The sequence below is a fragment of the Physcomitrium patens genome, chromosome 24 (genome assembly GCF_059467195.1).
Source record: "Physcomitrium patens ecotype Gransden chromosome 24, ASM5946719v1, whole genome shotgun sequence".
In the NCBI taxonomy this organism is placed as follows: domain Eukaryota; kingdom Viridiplantae; phylum Streptophyta; class Bryopsida; order Funariales; family Funariaceae; genus Physcomitrium; species Physcomitrium patens.
Window position 1 is genome coordinate 9309288 of NC_143433.1, and position 15934 is coordinate 9325221.

Consider the following 15934-nt stretch of genomic DNA (forward strand, 5'->3'; position numbering starts at 1 on the left):
CACTTGAACTAAGATTTAATAAAATTTTAATGTAACAGAATATAATAATGAAACTTAAAGAAAATTAAAAAAAAAAACAAAAAATTGGTGTAAGACAAAGATGGTATTTTGTGCCCCTTGCTATAATGCTAAACCTATTGTTATGGAGTGTCTTGTGGAGAGGCTATTCTAAACCTCAATACTAAGTTGCCTAAATGCTAAGTTTTACAATTCTCTTAATTACACCTATGTTTTATACATGTCTATTTTATCAAATTCATGTATTTTTTTGGGTTTGGTTAGAGTCGGTCCAATATTTTACCTGTAGCGTAATATTTGGTTGCTCAATAATAAGTTGCCCACAAAATATTGGACTGCTCCTTCTCATCCACACACACATGGTGTAAAGATGAAGTGAAATCGTGAAGGAACGACCTGGGCTCCTTGCTTGTCAAACAGATCAATGATGGTCTTCTCTAAAGTGAGTTCTGTATTGATATTTTTGTCAGTTTTTCAACTCTAGTAATGATAATTCCTACTGTCGACTACTCTGTATCTGTAAGATAAACTTCACAAGTAGGGTTCTGGCCAAAGACCATTGGCAATGTGGAGACGGCTCCTTAGACTTTCTCAGAATTAGTAGAGATCCTTGATGTGGAAAGCTGCCCTCCAGGGCCATGTTTTCAGTATACGAGGGTATAAGTCGATGGATCATGGCTAAGCCAGAGTGCAAGATCAAACAGAATTGAAGCGATAAACCACCTCGAACGTGACAAAAATTGTTTCTAATGTTCACACATTTGTTGCGACGGAGCATAGGTATAAGATCACTATAGGTCATTGATTCTTAACAAATTAGTGGACATTTAATTACTAAATTAGCCGATGTACGAAGAGCAGTGTTGTGTCAAGTTCCATCACCCCACTGCAGTGATATGTCTTTATGCAGATTACATCCTTGACGTGCCTATAATCGTTGAATTTGTGACGGTTAATTTTTATGTCTACTGCAATAGCTTTCCAGTTTTACGATAAGAGAAGCCTCTCCGCTGGATGTCATTTATTCCTGTCCAATAAATGAAGGGTGATCGTTATGGATTTTAGAAAAACGTATAAATCTTGATTCTCATCAAATATAAAATGGTGGGTAATTGTAGATCTCTCCATCTTGGCCGCGGTAGAGAAGCATATATGGTGTTCATCGCAAATTGACGCCGAGGCATGATCAGTGCTGGGAGGGGTTGAGGAAATTTGCGCATTACTGACCGAACAAATGAGATTATCACCGTAATCGTAAATAGTTAGTTTGAGGTAGCACGATTAGTGAGCAATTGGGTACCCTCCGGCTGTGCCTCTTTCTTTACCAAGCTTTTTCTCCAACTCTCCGCATTGCCATGACAATTCCTTGCCTGCCTTCCCAGTTGCATTGCATTCCCAGTTTTCTCCTCATTTTGGCGGCCATGAGGTCATCTCCTATCGCAGTTTCTGTTCATGAGCAAAACTTAGGTTGCAGGGCGTAGCGTTTGTTGCCGGTTGCGGATATATATCGAGAGCGCGGGTCCATTACTCTTCTCATCGATTCTCATCGATGGTCGAGTATGCGTAGGTAAGCTTTGGTTACTTCGTCGGTGGATTCTCATGTTGTTTGCTTCTGCCCGGAGTTCGGCTACAGGACTTGCAGGTTGGGTCGATTCTCGAGAGGTTGCGATATGATGAGAAGTGCTCGGCCCGAAGTAGAGGAGATTATGTGCATTCCTATATCATTATACGAGACAGAGCTTTTGTATAATATATGTTTATGTGCGAATTGATTCCACCATTTTGAGACGAATTGTTGACTATGTCCGATGAAGTTGACGAGGGTTCATCATGCTGGTAGAACTAAATGTTCTTCAGCATTGTGACGATTCCATTTGCTGACCACTAGTGGATGTTAGATCGATTTCGTGGTCCTTCCTTTTCAGCCTCATAATGCAGAGGAAACTTCAATCGGGGAGGTATGGTCTTCCTAGAATGCGAAATATCTTAGGGAACTCACAACCGGAGTGGCTGGAATGGGTTTATTCCAGGCATAGGCACCAACTGAGAAGCTGAGATTAATTGACTGCAACTATGGCCACGAATGATGACACAATCGCTGAGGAACTAAATGTGAGAGAGAAAGCATCCGCTCATGAACCCAGGATACCACTTGCTGTGGTGGTTAGCCCGGGCTCAATTTGTGGGCGAATTAGAGCTAATCCCTTGAAACACCTAGCATCTCTTCTGCATGAGAAACTAATGGCTGCTCAGGGCGGTCCATGCAATTTGCTTCAGGTACAGAGTGCTAGAAATATGGCCTCATGTTGCTTCCTACTTTTGCTTAACTTTTTAGTGCGCGCCAAGCACCCGAAACCGTTCCCTCCATTTTGTAGATGAATTCCAAGCAATTAGCACTAATTGACCCGCATTGAAAATGGCCACAAGTGCATTTACCTCGTAGTCGGCAGGCATGTGGTAACCCACAAGAGCTCCAATCGGCTTATGTTGTCAGAGTTAACAGATTGTAAGAGTGTGTGAACGGAATCTGACGATTGAATTTGAGGTGTGCATCATGGGTTGCTGTGTTTCAGGTTGCCACAGAAATTCATTCACAAGCAGAGGTATACTGATCACACTTTAATTGCTTGGATACTGTGTCGTTCCGGCATGAGTCTTTTGGTCGTCCCTTCTTTGTAGTACATTTTGTAAGGTTAATGTTTCGAACTTACTATGCACGTCCTATTACCTGCTGAAGTTAAGTAAATGCATGCAATGCACTGAAAAAAATGCATGCTAGATGTTTCCAATGTTAGGGGCCCGATGAGGTTGGTGTTCTAGAATCCTAGTTGACTTTGAAGACAAGCTCAATTCTGAAGGGTTCATCCGTCTTCGTCGGTGATGGTGCAGGATAAGCACAATACAACTTTACGGAGGATTTATGATGTGGTGAATGTCTGTGAAGGAGCAGGTAGATCTCATACTCCAATCTGATTTCATGACTTCTGTGAAGGGGTAAATGGGGTTCCGCTGCTATATTATGTGCTGTCAGGAAAATCAGGTGAGGAGGATGTTGAGAGAAAATCACGTCTCTTCATACTTCAAATTTTCTGTGTCAACAGTTAACGGTGCTTTTGATGAGGCTCTTGGTACCGATGCTTAAAATTGTATCACTGGGGTTGGTTTTGCATTAGGGGTAATCGTTCGAACAGGGCAAAGATCTCCAAAATCGAAGAAAGCATCGGCCTCTGGTCACATCGTGCCTCCAAAATGTTTCCCCTCCCGGCGAACAGGAAAGAGGAGTCTTAGGGGTGGAGCCACAATCCAGTAAGTCGTCATGGATCCATCAAGGTCCCCACCTAGACTTACTGACACAATCTCAGTGGTAAAGCCAGTCTGGCAAATTCGGAGCGAAAGTGAAAGTTCCTTTCAATGGATCTCACCTAGTTTTCAGATAGAAATTCTGCGTTTCAGATCAATTTCACTGCTGTTCGTTCTAGATGGCAAAAAACTAATTCATGGTATCAATAGAAGGTATATGTTTGCTCAAGATTCATATTGCCTGGTTATTGTCCTAGAGTGCTATTTTAAATTCTAGCTGTCCCCTTGGCTTTGTAATATAAGGTTCATGTGTACTGCGCACCATTCTTCTTCCTCTTCCTCTTCTTTTTCCTCTTATAATTTTTAATATATTTTGAAGTAGATGTCATTCCGATCTTCTATGACGTAGTTCTAGCATCGACCCCGCTGAATAACGTTTTAACTTTTTTAAGGGTGTTGGCAGATGGTTGAGTGCCTCTTCCTATAACATTCTTGGTGAAAGTGACAGCAGTCCGCCAAGCCCTTGCAAGAGTCGCAAGATTCTGCTCGAGGTCTTGTATCTTGACCTATCTGTGGGCTTCTTTTTTATAGCACCAGGAAAACATCGAGTCTGCCCCAATTAACGAACAACTGTTGTTAAAGAGACTGATAATTCTTGCATTTTTTTTGTATCATTTCTTGAATAATGATACCATTTTTATTAGACGAATTGTTTCTGCTACATACATGGAAATGAAGTTATTTTTTCTAACACAGACGGAAAGGAGAGAAACTTTTGAGAGGATACTTCAGAAGAAGAGGGTCTGTGACACCTTAAGCAAGCAGGTATGCCCTCAGCTTTCTGATTTCTGCCCTTGAACAAGTCTTTCTATGATTGGTATCCTTCTGTATATTTATTCATACAGGTACCTAAAAGTTAATCTCAAGGTCAGTCCTGGCGGTCAAGGTACTGAGGGCCTTAATTCGACTTCAAGGTATTAGAGCAAAGAGTCGAGCTGAAAAATTCTGTGCTAACAACTTGAACATGTTTGTCATCTTTCAGGTAGCGATCCTCCAAAAACTTATGGAACAAAATCAGAGTCAATGCCGTTTGAATCAGTGCGCTTCGGGTAGCATGGGCTGCACCGAAGTCGAGTTCCCTGCGCACTTGCGCATGCCCCGTTCATTAGAAAGGGCTAGCACCAATACCGAAGTTGCCTCGGTTAGGCCAGGAATGGAGTTTAGCAAAATTATACTGGACCGTGACATCTATGCCGAGCTGAACAACTTAGATTGTGAGTATTTAGTGAACCAGCAACGGCTATGCACATCAAAACTCTTGCATCTTCCATTCGTGATGCTGGCAACTAATCCAGATGCGTAAGTCCCTTCTGCAACTTTTCACTTTTGCTAATTTTATCTCCCGGTATCTTCCCAGATAGTCCCTAAAAATTCGTCATATCCAGGAATGGCAGGAGTAGAAGATGTTTTCCGTTCACGATTTTTCTGTACACAAGGTATGGGTCAATCTTAACTTCATGTGGTTTGTCTTTTCTTGGTTACATACAGAAACTTGAATATCTACATGATGGGCGACCCGCCCCATGAAGTACGCCTGCAGTTGGATCGAAATTATTGCTTGATGGACCACATCCAAATGATTAAAATGTTGCCAAGATTCTCCACTATGTGAATAACGCTAAAAAGGGCTAATTCCTTGCACCCTGATGTCAGCTGCTGTTGTAGCTGAATATTCTTTTGGATCTGGATAATGTTTCTCTGTACTTAGATATTTTGTTTCTTGTGTACGACTGAGTATCAAACCTAATAAGACATCAAGTAGGACTTGGAATTCGATACAGCCCTGCATGCATTTGGGACCCTCTCAGGCATATGCAAAGAAAGTGCGTCTCCATGGCCTTGACCACGCATTCCGCAGAGGGTATTAAATTCATGAAGGGATGATAGGTAGAAAAGAATAATAAAGCAGAGTGGGATTACAGTGCTCGGAAATCCCACAGACGAAGAGTCCAATCCTTAGCTTCCAAAACATGTGACACTGATGACAAAAATGCAATTCAATTTCAGAAACAAATTGCTTCGAGGAAAAACTCTTCAGGTTTTCTGCTTCAGGCTTAGAAATTCAAAATCAGAATTGCTGCCATCATACAAGCTACTCCTAACCCTCCAACCAAGGCCGAATTTCTGTAGAACTTGAATTTGTCCATTTAATGTTGATAATACTGCCGGCCTTATAATGTTTGTGCTCCCTGTCTCGTTCTGATTAATTGAACCCTCCGAATTCATTTACCAATGGTTTGTACTACAAAAATAGCTGAAACGAGATGTATACTAACACCAGATATACAAACTACCACGGCTTGAGCCAAGACTGACCAAAAGGGATCGTAACATTCTCATATGTTGAGGATGTATGTTACCGATTGCTTCTGCTTAAAGGTAAAAATTTACAGAACAAGTCCAGGGAAGGGTGGCCATCAGATTCATTGTTCACGACACTTGCAATGAAGAATGCTTAGATTACCTACCCCAACCTTACATCAGCATTAAAATCACACGCAAAGGGATTATCTGCATTGAACCTTTATAACAACGTCTAAGTTCTGCAATAAGAGATTTTTGGACTGCTACCCGGGTCCCTCACTCGTGAACCTGCCCCAACATAAAAGTCAAGCCCTGTTACGTAGTTAAATTCACCAACATACCTCAAGTCATGGACCGTGTTCTGCACATGTCATAAACTGGCCTCACACATTATACGGCCGAGTATAATAGCAATTCAAGATCTGAGTGTAATAAAATTACACACAAAGCAAGCGCAAAATCCAATTGATGGAGGCTGAAAACTTTCAAAGGCCCACCTTCAAATCCAAAACTTCCTGCTCTTCGTTGCCAAGTTTCACAACCATCACGCCTTCCCTCCTTGTTGTAGTCATGAGCCACCCAAAGAGGCATGTAAATATATTTGCAACTAATCGTGATTGAAAAAATATAGCAGTTGCCTAATATACACTATCGCAAAATACAATAAACTTTTCGAGGAAAAATGTCGCTTAACCGAGAAACAATTAGTTGGAACCAGATAAATTGTACTGCAGATTGTACGCACTCAGGATTGTAAACTGTCCTTCTCTTTCAATTGAGTCTCTAAGGTCAGAAGAGTTTGTATTGTTTGGACGACCTCTCCAGGATCTGGAAAAATAGGGACTCTGTATTAGTCATCATGTCGGGCTTGCTAAGGGGAGACGACTCAATTAAGGCCAACGAAATTATATTCGGAACAGACGAAGTGGGAACCATGATCGACAGCAAGAAGAAACATTGAGGTGCATGAAATGAAAAGACCTCAAATCCATGTGTATCACCACGAAAATTGTCTGTGCATCCCCAATGTTTTATAAGAATTGAATCAGGACTCACACCTTCAAGCCAGCAATTGTGACGCTAAGATCTTCCAAGCTGGAAAAGGGAATGGAACTTAGTTATCAAGGATAGATCTTCCAAAAAAAAAATAGAATGATATAATGTAACATAAATCCTACCCAACATTCCATCCTAACAGCACCATGAACAATCAATGGTAAAAGGAAACCTACATGCTAAAGAATATACAATATAATTTTCTCATCTGAAAGGATAAAAAATTGCTGTTTCCTGATCAGACACAAGCTGTAAAGAAACGCGACGCATTCAATACCCATGATAACATAATTGCTTTCTAGGAATGAAAGTCGTATATCAAGATGTAGTATAAACCTACAGACAAAACCTTATTTACCATGCCGGCTGTTCCAGGACCCTGCTCTTATACATCAATTAGAGAAAAAAATTCACATGATGGATGCCATAATCAGCGTCAGGAAAACGTCTTTACAAGTTTAGACAAATTTGTTCTTTCTTCATCAAATAATTCACTTCTATTCCACATTACACATTCGAAAGCTCTCTTCTAGCTCAGTCATCGTGGCCTTCAAAACATGGAATACGTAACACTCCGAGTACCTCACCTATCATGCCATTATTACAGCATGGTTCTTCATCAAAGTCAAACATCTCCTGAAATCCAAAAAGCATGTCAAGTAATATTCGCTAATTGATATATCATGTGCCTCCGTATAATACGGCTCCACATATCTGATACTTCCAGCATGGAAGCTTATGACAACTGAAGTAAAACCCTCGCGAAATTTTTACCGAAAAGAAGAACAATGTTCACGTCAACAGTTGGCATTTGTGGTTAAAATACACTGATCAACTCACTTCTGCTGACAACAGTGTCAGTTGTATAATCGAAGCATCCATATTGCCAACTTTCCTGTACAAGTCCACTTGAAGTTCTGCACTCCTTCCTGAGAGTCTTTAATAAGAATAGCAAAGACTTCCCTTGTGGAGCTCGCTTGAAGGCCGCAGCGGTACCATTCCAAATTCCAACACATTGATAATAAATTCCAAAAATATTCATGAAACCGCATCCCATCCTACATTTAATTGAACCATTGCCAGGAATTTCGAATACAAAATAGCGCTAGCACATTTAACAAACCATAAGCCCGGTTCTGAAAAGGCGGGACAAGGGAATTCATCAGGGAAAACTGACATCGTCGGCGAAAACAATAGCAGTATGAAGCAACGCTTTAGACAGCAACATCCACGTCACTAGGCTATGAATTTCGCAGAGCAACTTTTTGGACACCTCTAGTGCTTATGTGGCATCTCGTCCTGTGTTAGCAAACACATCTTGTCCTGCGGAGTTTCGGCTTTCCATGTGACTTCCAAGGCACGTCAAGCTCATCAACGTCTGCGTCGGCGTCTGCCTCTGGATCATTATGGAATAATCACAGTATCACCGGCATCTCCTTTAGTGCCATTTTCAAAACCAGTATCCAGCGTCAAAAATGCTCACATTCTTCTGTCAACAAATGAACCAATATTGTTCCTCAACACTCATGATTATTATTCCATGTTATCTTTGAAAATCTTTGTTTATTTTATAATATTAAGGACAGTGTATTAGTTTTTTAGTATATGTCGCATTTGGAGATAAGGAACAGGGGACTTCACTTCTTCGACTTGTAAGATTTGTGTGATTTGTGGGATTTGAATAGTCAACTTTCAAAAAAAACATGTATCAATATCTGATAGACGGCAAGTTTTCCACCTTTGTACAGGTCAATAAAGGTATTCTTCAGCTCCGATCGTATTTGCAAGGTAACTATTATTGCATCAAAATGTTTTGTCCTTGTATATTTATAGTAAATAAACGACAAAGATCGCCGTTTCATCAGGTAGAATGGAACCTACTTGGAAGTGTCAACGACAAGTTCTACAGTTATTGATTTACTAAATGGGTAGATGCCTAGAATTTACGCCGCTAATTTTATAGCACCGTTAACCTTGAAGTACTTCATAAAGAATATTCTGTTCCCATACACTTATCTGAGATAGTGGGAACTAAAATTGATAAGTATTGAGATGTGAATTTGACTGAGGCATCATCACTGACAGCGGAGTTTTCATCATTAAACTTGTTCACAGCTTTAATCGTCATCGATTGAAGATCTGGAGCAGAAAATTGCTTGACCTTTTTTAAACTTACAGTTACAACATACACGTGATAGTACTCCATAAAAATCATTCCACGCAAACAGGGGGGGGAAATGATTAAAATTATCTACAATAAGTGATCTTGTACAACCTTAAGAACACACATTTTCACAGACATGATTCCAAGATCTTCAGCTGCCGCTGTTATCTGGGGTTGAACCTTGGTCTGCTCGTTGCGAAGCTTGGCCTCCGAAAATGGTCGGTTCATTCTTACGTTCATTTTAAGACCAGCGGTGTCTCCAGATTTCAATTTGGCTGCAAAGCTCTCGGAGCTTGCTAGAATTTTAGATTTCGGCGAATGTCGAAGCGGACGTCCTCCCCAGCTTGTCTCCTTGTTGCGATGAAACCGGCAACGAAAAGAGCCAACGTGACTGGTCGGTGCACAAAGACAAGGAACAGTTGCCGATGATCGACTTCTTGCGGTCCAGCTACTAGAATCGATCGCTGCGCTTTGTCTGGCTCCCCGATGAAGTCGGCATCGAAAAGAGCCCTGATGATTCGTAGGTGAACACAAGCATGGAGCCATGAGGATCGTTCTTGAAAAAATCAAGACTATACCCCTAAAAAACGGACGTGCGAACCTTCCTTGATTCTGAGAAACTTTGTGAAATACTGCAGAATGAACAAATTCTGATTCATTAGAATCAACACACTACATCTCCAATGCAGGACGTGAAGAACATAAAGCAGCATCTTCTCTGGCCTGATGTACGTCGCAAAACGACATCACTAACTGGTCAGGGACAAGCAATGTGCGAGACACACATCGTGATACCACTCTAGCCCGGGCACACAATGCAAAATGAGAGTGTTGTGGAACACAGACAATGCCGCATCATTACAAGAATTCACAAACAACGGAAAACGCACAACGAAAACGTCCACAACGACACTTGCTGCAACTGCGACATTCAAAATTACAGATCTCCTCGACGTACAAGCCCGAAACATCCAACTCAGACAACTACACTTGACCACAAAAATGTATTGAACGAGAAAACTAAAAGATTACTGTCCTCGAAAATGCAGGATCATAAACTTCGAACTCCTACAGGGAGACCAGAGAAGCGATATATGTAGCTACTATAACAACAACAGCAACAACAGGAACTAAGCCACAAGTAGCGACCAGAATGCTACCAAAAAATTCAAGAACAGTAACTTTACCTGGACAAAGACGGTATCAGCAATTCCAAACTACATCAACGACTGTCTCGTGGCACGGACCTGAAGGATCAGAAGCAAGAATGGAGAAGAGCAATTGAGGATGACAGAGACCACGAAGATGGAATGATATAGGGGACTTTGAGGAGCAGCTGCGATGCCAGGACATCAGGAACAAGACGGATGCATGGAATGAAAACACGGAATGATTCTGATGCTGCTACTGCTCCGGCAACACTGCACTTAGCTTGGAGAGGACATGAACCGAGTCGCCGTTCTTTCGGCTGCACCTAGGCTTCCCCCACTGCGGGGGACGGCGGAATGAGTCTCCACTCCCGAAGGAGCGCGACTCACTCCCCGGACGCATTCGCCCTTGCTATTCTGATCCATCCCCCTCCTCTCTCTCTCATATAGGCCCCTGTCCAGCTCACAGTCAAGCGATGAGACGGGGCTCCCAAGCATCGTCGGAACAATATGAGCCGGCACCTCCTGCTTGGCCATATTTAGCTCATCTGGATTTGAAGACATCAATCTAATTTTAGGGTTACCGTCGAGGAGTGTGAATCCTCCACTACAGGCTGCTTTTTATATTTCGAGTCAAGGTCATTTGAATACCAGGGCGAAGGGCAAAATTCAATCCTGTCGTTGATATACTAAGGTTGGTTTTATAGGGCTTTACTTTTTAAGTGTCCAAGTCATGTTTTGAAAGTTGCAATTTGTTGCCCAATTTTATTACTTTTAATAAATCGTTTGAATATGGCTTGAAGTGTAATGAGAGTATGATACTGAGTTTTTGAAGACAATTTTTTTTAATTTTAAAGACATTCTTGAAGTTGCACCAAAATTGATTTTTTATTTGGTCCCAAGCTAAATTTGTTAGATTCTTTTAAAACATTTCTTATACTAGATCCACTTAATTCCTATCTCATTTATGTATTATTAGATCTCTATAAAGAAAAAATTGTAATTTTTCAATGTATGGTCATTTTTTGTCCAACATTTGACATGTTTTTTGTTATGTAACTATTGATCAAATATAAAAAATAAAAAAAATAAATAAATAAATAAATACTCTTATGATGTTAGATAATATTTGATATCTAAAAATTTATGCATGTTTGTAATTTCTTTAAGTAGGGTGTTACTTTTTATTTTTAAATTTTATTTGTATTCAAGTTTACTTAACAATTGGATCTTATATTAAAAGAAGGAAAAACAAACAAACTTAGATTAGAAAAAATTATGGCAAGTGGTTGTAGAAATAGTAGTGACTGAAATCCTAACTACCAACAATTTCTTAAAGTTTTAATTTCAAAGGCTTATTGCTAGCCACAAGGTGACAAAGAAAGAAGATTTAAAGAATTCAAGATAAAATATCTTAAGATTTAGTTTTTCTATTTTAAAATATGAATATAAGGATAAAAGATTCTATATATTTTTATGGCTAAGATTGTTTTAAAAACAACTAAAATGACTTAGAAAAGTAGAACATCCACTTAGAACACTAATTTAACTTCTTCTTTGATATAAATGAAGAGGGATTTTCAATTTTATCTGTTATAAATGACTAGGTAGTTCCTTAACATAAAACTTCATGGATATGTTTTGAGAAGATTAATTTTTTTAAATATATTTTTTAAAAAATAAAATATAACCGTGAACTTAAAGTAGCCTGATTAGCTTATAATCTAAGCTTAGCAAATCTATAGGTTCAAATCTTAGGATTTATAAGATATGTGAGTAAGAATTTTTTTATATATTAAGTTAAACTAATTACTTTTATATACATAAATTTTAAAAAATCCAAAAACTATAATTGTAAAAAAAATCTTTAAATAGTGATTGCAAAAAAATATAATAAAAGTTATTAAATTAGTTTAAAATATTCATTCTTAAATACATATATGTATATATATTTTAATTTTGAGATTATAAATTTTGATATGTAAGGACTTTAGTAATTTTGTAAATATATAAATATAATATTCCATAGAATTTTTCACATATAATCTATAAAACAAAAATAATGTATGTATTTTTGTATTTACTTATTTATAACTTGTAATTCCAGATTAAGAACATATATTTTTATTTTTATCTTTACTTTTTCTTAAGCCTTAAATTCAAATTAAATATCTTTATAATTATATAATATTTTCAATATGAATCATCCTTCTATTTCCCCAGTGCTAAGCTCAAAGATAAATATAAATATTTCTATAAGTTATATTTTAAACTTGGCAAATATCAGATTAAATCTAAACCAAAGCTCCATGTATTCTATTTTTTTTAATATCAAATCATAATTCTTGTATGAAAACATGGAAGATTTTAAGGCTATCTTATTTGCAATCTTTACCTTTATAACAAGATAAGATTTTGTATAACTTAGCAAACCTCACTACAATATCATTTTTTCTTCTCTATATTACATCTTTTAGATTAAAGATGGTTTTACAAAGAAGATAAATTTAGATATTAGTTTCAATATGCAAATACAAATTATTACAATTGAGAGAAAGTATTAAATCTACTAATATAATTGCCTTCAAGAGTTACAAAGACTCTATTTCTATTATTCTTTTATTTATCAAGATTCTTATAAATTACAAAACTTTTAAATCTTCATAAATACTTTGATGATTTAATTAACTCTCAAATCTTAATATTTTCCTATCTAAGATATATATATATATATATATATATATATATATATATTTATGTATTTATTTATTATTTATTTTATAAATCCACCAATTTAGATGAATTAGTGTGACTTAAAACATACATTGGGGCCATGGATTTTTGAAAAGAGTTTTAGCCATCATTATTAATTATATATAAAAATATATATATATTTTTTAGATTAAAATAATTTTTTCTAAAATACTATTTTATGTAATTTATAAAATTAATATAAAGAATAAAAACTTAGATTTTTGATTTAAACAAAAAATTATTAGATAAATAAGAGGTTATCTAAAATACATCTAAGAGAGAAGAAAGTCGTTTGAATTGGATAAATTATTATATTACTATTTTATTTAAAATTTAATTTTTTTGTACAGTTTATCAAGAATAATAAATGAAGGAAATAATTTTGATATGATATAGATTTTTGCTATCATTAGAGATTTAATTTGGCGTAATTTTTTTATTCTTTAGTTATTGTCTAAATTTCAATCGAAAAAGATTTTGTGGCTCTAAAGAAGTTGTTACTAATTTATAAGTAATTTTATAGAAGTATGCACTAATCATTTTAAGATTTTATTGCATATTTACCTTATTTTCTTAAATGTAATATATATATAGATATATATAACTCATATTATTTTATATAAATTTTTTAAAATATTTCAAAATAATCAAAAATATTCAATATTTTTAAATTTTTAGAAAAATTACTATAATTTCTTTTAATTGTAATTCAAATATATATCAAAAGTTTTTTAGACTTGTTTAAAGGTCTATTATAAGAATTTAATATTTTAATTTTTTCAAAAGAAAAACTATACTTTTTAAAGTCTATTTTTATATTTTACTTCTTTTATTAATATTTTTTAAATTTATTTTTAAACACATAAAATAAAATAAAATATTGCATGTGATAAATTGGACCAATCTTTTAAGACTTAAACTTAAATCTTGAAGTTTTTAAAGGAATCAAAATTTATCTTAAGCATTGGAAGTTTTGAAGGATCTTGGTAAAATTAAATGAAATATTTTATAAATAGATGATCAAATAATGCTATATTTATTTAATTTTTAAATATAAAAATATAATTTAATGTTGAAATTTTTATTTTCTAATTTCATTAATTTCTTTTTATATAACCTAAATTAGCTTTTAAAATATCAAAACTTAACTTTTTCCACAATAATCTATTTATTTATAAAAAAAAAATCAATAAATTAAACTTCTTAAAATAATAATATATTACATCTACATTTTTATTATTTAGATTTCTATTTAATTTATAAAATTTTAATGTAATATTCTATTTATAAATATTTTATTATAAAAAATATAAATTATTTATAGAACTTAAAAGTTAGATAACAAAAACTTTTTTTTCTCCCTTAAGTTGTCTTTTGAATTAAAGACCTTTCATGTTTTACAAAAATGTAATAATTATAGGCTACCAAAAAAAAAAAACTTTTTTATTTTAAATTATTTAGTATTTGAAGTATTTAATGTAAAAAGTAAAAATAAAAAAAAAAAGTAAAAAAAAAAAATATGTACATCAAAAGATCAAGGTAGAATATAGACTAATAATCTACTATCTAATTGGAGTAATAGAATATGTCAATATCAAGCTTCATTCATCAATATATACTAATCTTTAATATTTTTTTCTATTGAATAATATATCTCTATTATCTTGCCAATTATACAAGGATTATTGTTTTTGGTTTTTATTTATCTTTCACTATATTTACAATGGTAGTGTCTTTCCTCTACCTTAAGCTATTTATCTTTATCATGTGATAATTTCTTATATCCTTGTGGTTTAGTCTAAATATTTATATTTTATTTTTATTAGAATTAGAATTATAAAAAAAAATTATGATTTTTTTGCCTCAAATATCTATTTTAATGATTATTATATCCAAATTTCTCTTCTATTTATTTGTAGAGATAAAATTTTATTATTTTATTTATTTAAATTATTTTTAATAATATCTAAATATTTATTATATTTCTATTCTTTTTATAATTATGTTTAAAATTTTTATTAACAAAAATATATTTATTATCTGCTTGACTTTGATACAATGCTAGATTTTTATTAAAAGTTGATCTAAGTTAAAATATTATATTATATCACCATTTTTTAGAAAATGTATAGTTTATTATATTGCAAAGAAAAATAGGTATTACAAACATACATATTTATAATATTGACTATCTAAATTAGAGAATTTACATAGAAGTAAGTAAAAGTAAATAATTTTAATAATATCTTATGAAAAAGCTTCTTAAAAGCTTCATAGACATGGATTTGACTTTCTTAGTATTAATATGTGATTGGTAGGTTAAATAATTAGCCAAAAAGTTGGTCTCTTATGGTACAAGTTGGCCGTGTGGCACACATATAAAAAACTTGTTTTACAAGTTAGACATGTATTTTGTAAGTTAGACATGTGTTGGATGTCTTATAAAATGTTGTTGTGTAGCTCCTAGTTAGATAGTATATATGAAGTCAAAAATGAAGCCTTGCTCATTCTTATCATTTCTTGTCTTACTTCTAGTCTAGTTTCAAAAGCCTTTAGTTCTCTAGTCTTTGGCAATAGCCATTATAATTTTTCTATATATATTTCATTTCTCTTTGAGACACATCCTACTTGTTTATTTATTGTATTTGAGCTCTTGTTCTTGATAATAGATTTTATATAGTCAATATATTCAACAACTAAGATAAAAATTTTAAAACCACCATTTATATTTATACTTTATTTTTTTGTAATATATTTTGTGAATAATCTTTTTTTAATGTGATTATTTATACATTATAATTATAAATCAATAGTGTAGATTTAAGGTATGTTAGTATATTTGCTTATGACACTTATAAGTTTGTATAATTAATGTTTATTTTACTTAAATAAATATAAATAAATAAAAGAAGTAGAGGTAGGTAGAACATATTAGGTTGATAATATCTTCTTTAAGAAATTTTTAGGGAGTTTCCTAGATATGAATTAGATCTCAGCTTTCTATAGATATGCTACATACCTATTGAAACTTATTCCATACATTTTCTACTTTTAAAAAGTCGTTTTAGGAACAACCTAGAACTTGATATTTAGGCCACAAGTCTTGTGATTTTTGGGAAGCTTCTATATG

The 15934-nt window shown here is 34.5% G+C and overlaps 2 protein-coding genes across 3 annotated transcripts; one reads left to right on the forward strand and one right to left on the reverse strand.

Annotated features, from left to right (window-relative positions):
* The first annotated feature begins 526 nt into the window (after positions 1-526).
* Positions 527-5408, forward strand: LOC112276549 (uncharacterized). 2 transcript variants are annotated; one of them, XM_024507957.3, is made up of 9 exons: positions 528-1585; positions 2049-2295; positions 2592-2621; positions 2908-2968; positions 3192-3324; positions 3782-3869; positions 4075-4143; positions 4361-4677; positions 4867-5408. In XM_024507957.3, the coding sequence occupies exons 2-9, from the start codon at positions 2092-2094 to the stop codon at positions 4988-4990; spliced, it is 1026 nt and encodes a 341-aa protein (XP_024363725.1). In that variant the 5' UTR covers positions 528-1585; positions 2049-2091; the 3' UTR covers positions 4991-5408. The 2 variants fall into 2 exon arrangements, with proteins under 2 accessions (XP_024363724.1, XP_024363725.1); XM_024507956.3 differs by having other exon boundaries at positions 527-2295.
* Positions 5409-8865: 3457 nt separating this feature from the next.
* LOC112276578 (uncharacterized) lies at positions 8866-10561 on the reverse strand. Its single transcript, XM_024507993.3, has 2 exons — positions 10150-10561; positions 8866-9534 (listed from the first exon to the last, which is right to left on the reverse strand). The coding sequence occupies exons 1-2, from the start codon at positions 10253-10255 to the stop codon at positions 8990-8992; spliced, it is 651 nt and encodes a 216-aa protein (XP_024363761.1). The 5' UTR covers positions 10256-10561; the 3' UTR covers positions 8866-8989.
* Positions 10562-15934: the final 5373 nt, after the last annotated feature.